Raw genomic sequence first — 8,430 nt, forward strand, 5'->3', positions numbered from 1 at the left:
AAAGTTAATCTAAATCTAAATCTAATTTTATTTTTAATTTAGAAATTAAGTGTTATAAAACTTAATTAAAGAAACTTTTAAAAAATAACTAAGGAAATAATAAAATTAAATTAAATCTTAATTTAGTATATCATTAAGTTTAAATTAGAAAAAAAAATTTGCACGACTGTGATTTTTTTTTTTTTTTGACAAAAATTCACATTCAGTCCTCTAAATATTGCAACTATGAAATTTTAGTCCCTTCAGTTTTTTTCGAATGATTTTAGTCCCATGAATTTTCACCATTTATTATTTGGTATTTCCCCAATTCAAATTTACATTAAAGTGACTCAATTAAGTGTTATATACCCAACACACAGTGTTATTGTGACCCTTGGAGGGTTCATTCTTCATACCATTGTTAAAGATTTTTTACAACCACTTTATTATGTATCAGGGGAATTCATTCTCCCTCATTCTTCATGTTTTAAATACAACTTTTGGAGTCATGTACGTTATGTGAAATAAATATTATATATCTTATACAATGTGATTGAAAACTCTAGCCCCCATAAATTTATGTATTATGTATGACTTATTTATGAATTAACTAATTTATATTAAATAACCGCATATAAACTATTATAATTTTTCATTATTTTGAATACCAGTTTGAACTTTTAGACAATAAACATCATCAATATTAATTATTTTCTTGGGCTTTTATTTATCTTTGTCTATTTTTATTTTTTTGTATTTTACTCTTTTCTTTTCTTTCGTGTTTTTCATTTATGTGTAAAAACAAAAGACCATTGTGCATACACATAAATACCTTGCTATTAGTAAAAAATAAATAAAAAAATGATACTCTACTAGACAAATTCAAAAATAGTTTATTGTTCCTACATTGTCTTTAGGCCTGGGCATGGTTTGGTTTTTGAAGAAAACTTAACCGAACTATCCTAACGGTTCAAGAAAACTGAACCAAATTCTTTGTAGTTTAGATGAAACCGAACTGAACCATAATTATGGTGTAATTAACCTTTTTGTTGCTTATGAACCGAATCGAATCGAACCAAAATCAACATTTTAAACCTAATTTTATTTTCTAGTTCTTTTGCAAACCAAATTGTGATTTTTTTTTCCTTCATAAATTTGAATAGCAATCTCTTAAATTGTGAAGCAAAAGATGTTAACTTAACTTAATAGTTAAGTTAACAATAGTAACAATAGTTCTAATTATATCCACAAATGAATTGAATTTAATTATATGAATGATTTGTATTCATTAGTTTTGTATTTTGTTCCAGCTACCGGAAGAAATGGAAATAGAGGGTTGTGATTTGTTTCAACAATGTGAAAAAAACTTGTTTGGTGAAGAAGATTTTCTTTGTGCCAAAATTCATGAACTTAAAATATGATAATTTAGGGTTCAAACACGATGGTTGAGAAACTGAAACTACCAAATATCATGCGATCCAAAAAAATTACTATGAAGTCAATTCACTTCTCATTAAAAAATTTATTTTAATTTTTAACCAACTTTTCTTCACAATAAAAAAAATTGTCATGATTTTGATGTTGGAGTTGTTGGAATTTGACCTGGTGGAGTGGAGACATGTAACAAAAAAAAAATGTGACAATCAATTAAAATAAAATACAAGATTTTGATGTTAGAGTTGGAGTCTGACCCGGTGGAGGCATGAAACCAGGCGACGAAAAGGGTGTTCATACACATTTCGGTTGGTTGAAAGAGATTTTAAGAACCGCCATTAGGAAGCATACTATTAGAATATAAAAGAGGGCGATGAGGAAGAGATGCCGGTGAAATGGGGTCGGAATCTCCGTATCTATCTATTGTATTTGGTGGATGTCATGCTCTTTCTTCACTAACAAGAGCATAGATTATGTGCATGTCAATTACCTGAAGTGACGACAGATTATAAAATTTGTTAGCGAGTGTACAAATAAAATAAAAAAACAAAACTCCCTATTGCTCTTTATAAATTTATCATTTCAAACCTAAGGCTCTTTTCACTTTACATTTTGGCCATTGTTCAAACAGGAAACAGATAAATTTTGTGTATTTTTACCGTTTTCACTCCAACTTGTTTTCACTATGATCTCTGTTGGCTATGATGGTGAGTATTTTCATCAAATTCTCAATTTCCTCCACATTATCCTTCAGCATCTCGATTTGTTTGTATCTAGTCTTTATACTATTATCAAATCGCATTGCGATTTAAAATATTTGTTGATTTTTAGATGTTCAAATCGCATTGCTTTAAAAAAAAATTGACGGTGTTTCAAAGGCTACCTTAACTGCTTTTTGGTTGGTTAAAATATCAACAATAAAGATACCTAATTTTGAATATTTAAAAGAAACTCGCGGTGTTTGCGTAGACATCATTTATTTATATTTATTATTAAATAATATTTAATAAGCATTCAATCCCTAAAAAAAAGGTATGGGTTCTTTTATAAATGAATTTCAAAAATAATTTTATATCATTACATTTGAACAACATTCTTTTATTTTAACATTAAAAAGATATGGGTTTCTCCCCAATGGGGTAGCTATGTGCAAGTACAACCGTGCATATTGTTAATATGGTTCAAATTTATGGTTGATTATGTTTAGATGATGGTTAACACAATAGATGATTAATGAGTTGTGGAGTTGTAACATTTTGTTAAATTCATTAACTATCTATTAAACATAATTAATCACATATTTGAATTGTGTTAATCACATAACTTTACTCTGTCTAATTTATGTGTCAAAATAACAAAACTCTTAAGTGTATTTTAGTTTCCTACATCAAATAAAATTTTGAGAAAAAAATAGAAATCTTAAAATAAAATATTAATATAGTTAGAATTAAACAAGGGTTGAGCAGCTTTGAATGCAAAGAAAGTGTCACAGACAGTGGTGTAGCAACAGAAGAAGAAATAGACCTTGAATGAGGGTGGGATTTAGTATGGGAAAGGAGAGTTGTTTCCCACCATGGGAAAGTATTTTTTGACCATTTGATTAGTTGAAGAACATAATCTAATGGTAGACTATCAACACTAGATTTTTCACAGTATCTCTCACCACCCTTCTCTTCCCTACCTCCATCCCTACTCACCCACCACAGCCACAAGTAACACGGCAGGAAAAGAACATTCCCACCCACCACCGTCCAAATAGTATCAACCCAGCACGTTCAAATTTTATTTCACGAAATGAACATTTCCTTCAATTGTGAAAAAAGACATAGCAATTATTATCAATGAACAAAACACTACAAGATCAGAACTATCAAATCTACATCAGGACCTAAAAGTCTTTGCCCCCAAATTCTTTCCGTCACTCGCAACAGTGCATCAACATCTTAAAATCGTAGACAATTATGAGATTGAAATTGATATAGAATATGAGCTTTGTAAATGATGGCTAAATGCAAAAGCCTTTCGATTGTTTTGGATCTATGAACAGGATTGTTTGTTTTGTTTTGTTTTGGATCTATGAGCAAAATATGCTATGAATAATAATGTCGATTAACTAAAAATAAAGGATTCCAGTTAATGGACAATGGAAGGGAGGGAGGATTCCAGTTAATGAATAATAACAACGGGAATGGGGAAGCTGTTTGGACGTTTGATACCGTGTCACTTGTGGCTGTGGTGGGTGAATGGGGATGGAGGGAGGAGAGAGAATGGTGGTGAGAGAGAATGGTGTGAAAAAATCTAGTGTTGATAGTCTACCATTAGATTATGTTCTTCAACTAATCAAATGGTCAAAAAATACTTTCCCATGGTGGGAAACAACTCTCCTTTCCCATACTAAATCTCACCTTGAATGAGACCTGTGACATTTGATTTGGTGAAGATATGTAAAAGACAAATTAGGCAAAACATGGTACATTTTTTTTTTTTGAGGGAAGGCAAAACATGGTACATATGTAGTGGTCATCATGCACATAATTGATTTTGACCTGACAATGTAAAATACTATAGCTCTTAAAACCACCAACGCTGATACTTGTTCACTTTTTCACTCTTCCATGGAACCACACGCTTCCATCCTTCACACATCTTTGTCTGCAAAATCAAAAGTAGTTCCAACATTAGGGGACCATATCTTTACACAATACTACCTCCGTCCTAATTTAATTGACACAATTTTGTTTTTCACACATATTAAGAAAAATGTATAAATAAAGGGGAAAGTGGAATATACTGTATTGGGAATGATAAAAGTAGTATTATTTAGTGTTATATTGTATTGGAAATGATGAAAGTTGTATTGAAAATTGAAATGGGTCAGTTATTTTGGGACACTTTTTTTAGAAAATGGGTCAGTTATTCCGGGATGGAGGGAGTATAAAACTGTCCATCTTCTTATTTCTATTTACCCCACATTTTAGACAAAAGGGTTTTGTTAACTAGTGTTTCAGGGCATTGCTTAAGGATTCCAAAAGTAAAAAAATTATTTTGAAAATATAAACTGTTACTTTTGACTAACTAATTATTACATCACTTTTTAATAAAGTCTTACCTCTTTTAACTACTTAACCAATGCCCGGGGGCACAGGTTAACATTTTCCAAGAAAAAATCACTAGCATGGAGTAAAACATCCAAACATTATTATTATTCTTTTTTTTTTTACAAAGACTAGATGTAACCATCTTGGCTATAGTGCATATTTGGAAAATTGGAATTTGACTGAATAATACAGTGATACTTTTATTTGTACATATATAATGTAATTTTGTTAGTAAATCCAAATGATGCATATTTCATGAAATTAATTTTTTTTTAAAGTGAGTTTAAATAAAATGATTTATCTTAGGATATATGTGAAAGTAAATTGAATTTAATTCGAACAATAAATTTATGTGTTAAAATCACATTTGATAGCACAAGTTATAAATGATTGCTTCAAACTAGAATCAATTAAACAAAATCAATCTTAGTAAAAGAACACATCCAAAAATACCAAAATCAATTATACTTTTTTTTTTAATAAAAAAAATCAATTATATTTGGAATTCTTTGAAATCACAAAGTAAATCATGCACTAAGCTACAAGAATTGTATTTACAATTTTCTCCACTCTAAACCAATATACTAGTTAAGTGTAATCTAAACAACCAACTATTCAACTTAACATTCAAACTTTGTTCAAAATAAAAAAAATTACATTCAAACCCACATGAACCAAATAGAAATTTCTATAACAAAACTTTCTAAAACTATAGTTTCAAGCATTAAAAAAAATCTACCAGCATAACCCAAATCAAACCAAAATTCACTACACAAACAATGTGTTAAAAATTAGTAATTAACTAAAAAAGGTAAAAAGATTTACCCAAACAAGAGACTTGGCATGAAATGGATTGTCAAAGCTACCATAATGTTTGATCTTCTTCCTCATCTTCACATTCTTGTCACTACCTATGATGCCACCACCAACCACATTATCATTATCCTTATCAACAGAAGATGATAAAAAAACATGTTTTTTAACCTTAATATCCATTTTCCTCCAATTACCAAAACACCCTTTTTTCTTTACCCTCATTTCTTCCTTAAGAATCAAACTCCCAAGTTTCCCACTTTCAAAAGAATGGTCACTGCACTCTTTTTTGTAGGGTCCATCCAAAACTGTTATAGGTGATGGAGCTTTTGTATCAATGAACAACCTTGGAGGAAGTTCCAAACCCTTGACTAGGGTTGAATTAGAGAATGTGACAAGATCAGTACATGGTCTTGGTTTTCCTGGCTCTTCTTCCCAACCAAATGGTATTGACGCTGTGATATGAAGTGGTGGAGTTTTTGTTCCTGATCTCTCTGGTGAATGCATTGGTGGAGGGCTCATGAATAATGGAAGTTTTGGTATCTTTTTGCCATTTTCTTCCTCACAAGCTTCCATTTTCACTACTCTCTTTGTATATTCAATCTAAGTCTTTGGATTTTTGGTTACATATATGTAATGTGGCAATGTAGAAGTGATTAGGAGAAGCTCCTTTAGCAGAAAATGTTGGTCCTTTCGGTTATGTTTGCCTTTTTCTGAATTGAAGATAAAGACCAAAATTTCTACTTAAGTTGTTTATGTTATGGAGTATTTTATTGTGCTACGTGTAGTTTTTTGAAAAATGAAACTATGTGTATACATTTAAGGAGCATGTTTGTTAGTACAAGAAAAAGTTTTTACAAATTAGTCAAAAACTCAAAACTACTCTTTTGTGGCAATGTTTGGATTTTCAATGCAAGTAAGTGCATATTAACAAGTTAGTTGATCTAGTGGAACCATAAGACTATGACGTCGTGACAAACTAAATTTTGAATCTTAGCTAAGTATCTATATTTAGTGTACCCCCGATGTCTCGAATCTAATTGCTTTTTATTGGAGAGAATCTATATAAAATTAAATAAAAAATGAGAATTGATTTTGGGTGTGTTTGGTTCTATAGTTAAATATAAAATAGTTTATGTCTCGATGTATTTATATAAAAGTGAATTTGACTTTAAATTTAAGCATAAAATCAATTGTAGAAGTCAGAAACTACAAAATATAGATTCAAGTAGAATTAATTCTCTTTTAAATTGTCCAAACATGATAAACTCAATTTTACTAGCTCTAGAACTACATAATTTTTATTCTGTCAAAATAAGCAACAAAAGTTCAATGACATCCATCGTAATCTCAAACATACATTGATTGAAGCTTTGCTCCTAACGCACAATGTCTCCATGATGGTCACATTTTCATTGTTATAGTTGAAGATTTTATTGAGTCTCCAATTGTAGTTAGGTTATCAAGTCCATTTTTCAAACTAGAAATATGACTATTTGCTGCATAATTAGTGTGGATCTAACTTGAACATTGAAAAAAGAAAATTTGTGACATGATTAAGTGTGAAAATGATAGCTACCTGTTTTTGTTTAGCGGGTATGTTGTCAAATAACTATATCAACCTTGCTTGATCAACACTCGTTAACAACCGTTTATTTCATGTTTTAGCTTGAAAGTTTAATGTATATTCAGATCTTATTATTATCTTAGGGAAGTAAGAATTGAACAAAATCCATAAAAAGTTTGATGAACATTTATTGATCGAACATCTAAAGAAACAAACATACTACTATTGTAATCCTTGTCTTATCTTTCAAACATGCACTTAATTAGAGTGAAGCATAGACATTTCACCAAAAGTGACATCTCTAAGATTAATCTTTCTTTCATATGGAGAGATTTAATCATAGGTTTTGGCTCCTTCTCCACATTCCTTAAAGAAACTTTTCATATGAAAGACACGTAAACACCTTCAATGCGCTTATTAACCATGGTTTAACATGAAAACGGCACTAGATTATAAATAAATAATGAATATCAAAGCAACATTGTGTTCATTCAGGATCTTTGATCTGCTCTGGTGGTTGTGAGAAAGAGAAATTTATTAATTATTTGTTCTTGGAAGGTAAATTTTTTGGAAGTATTTGGACTTGTGTTCTACATTGGCCGGTGATTTCTGCTGTTCTTCTGATTGATGTTTGCACGTATGCCATGCAATTTTGTGGACCTCATTTGTTCATGAGGGATATTTGTCATTCTCCAAGTGATCTGGTTGTCTTGTATCTGGGTAATTTAGAATTAGTGAAACTCTCATATTTTTTCCAACAAAGAATAGTATCTTGATCATTTACTTAATAGGTTCATTTTTTGTGGTAGTTAAAGGCTCAAAAACCAACTTACTTTTTCGATTTTAATTTTTTGTGGTCTAATTCGACAACTTGTATTGGTTACTCAATATCTTAAAGTCGTTTTGCTGGCTTGTTGTTTTTACATATGCGCTTGTATGTACTTTAACTTTGTTGAGTCAATTTGAGATACACCTTATGCTTGAATGATTTTCGTCGTTTTTAAATATATCTCCGGCTTCTTAAAAAAAAATGTAGCTAGAGTCACATGAAAGTATTGGATAATACTAATTCTCACAAAAGAGTCTTGCGGGAATTCGAGTGATGAGTACAAATCTTGGGATTTTTTTTTTTTTATCAATTCTCCATTTGTAAATTTTCGGATGAATTTCCTTCGTTGCATTTCTCAAAAGTATTATCAAAAGTAACATATGCTTTTCAACGTGAGAAATATTTGGAACCATATTTATTCTTGCCCTAGCGGAAGTGTACGAAATTCCTTTTTTAGTTCTATGTATTACAACATACTTTCCTTTGTTTGAGATTTCCATTATTTTGTACTTGTGAGCTTAGCTCAGTTGGTATGAACAATGCATAATATATGCAAGGTCTGGGTTCAAACCCCGGTCACCACCAAAAAAATATTTCTATTATTCTATCTTCAACACTGAAAATGTAACTTTTTCCATTCATGCGTTGATATCCACTGAAATCAGTGTCATGCATGTTGATTTGAATAGAACCAAAGGTTAACCCTCTTG

General features: G+C 30.5%; 1 protein-coding gene across 1 annotated transcript; it reads right to left on the reverse strand.

Annotated features, from left to right (window-relative positions):
• Positions 1-2,826: 2,826 nt before the first annotated feature.
• On the reverse strand, positions 2,827-6,216 carry LOC146897500 (uncharacterized protein At4g00950-like). Its single transcript, XM_085737655.1, has 3 exons — positions 5,337-6,216; positions 3,819-4,065; positions 2,827-2,937 (listed from the first exon to the last, which is right to left on the reverse strand). Exons 1-2 carry the CDS (start codon positions 5,898-5,900, stop codon positions 3,985-3,987), a joined length of 645 nt encoding a protein of 214 aa, XP_085593781.1. The 5' UTR covers positions 5,901-6,216; the 3' UTR covers positions 2,827-2,937; positions 3,819-3,984.
• Between the last annotated feature and the right edge of the window lie 2,214 nt (positions 6,217-8,430).

This window comes from Medicago sativa, chromosome 8, assembly GCF_051527215.1.
Source record: "Medicago sativa cultivar Bolivia chromosome 8, Bolivia_mono, whole genome shotgun sequence".
Classification (NCBI taxonomy): Eukaryota; Viridiplantae; Streptophyta; class Magnoliopsida; order Fabales; family Fabaceae; genus Medicago; species Medicago sativa.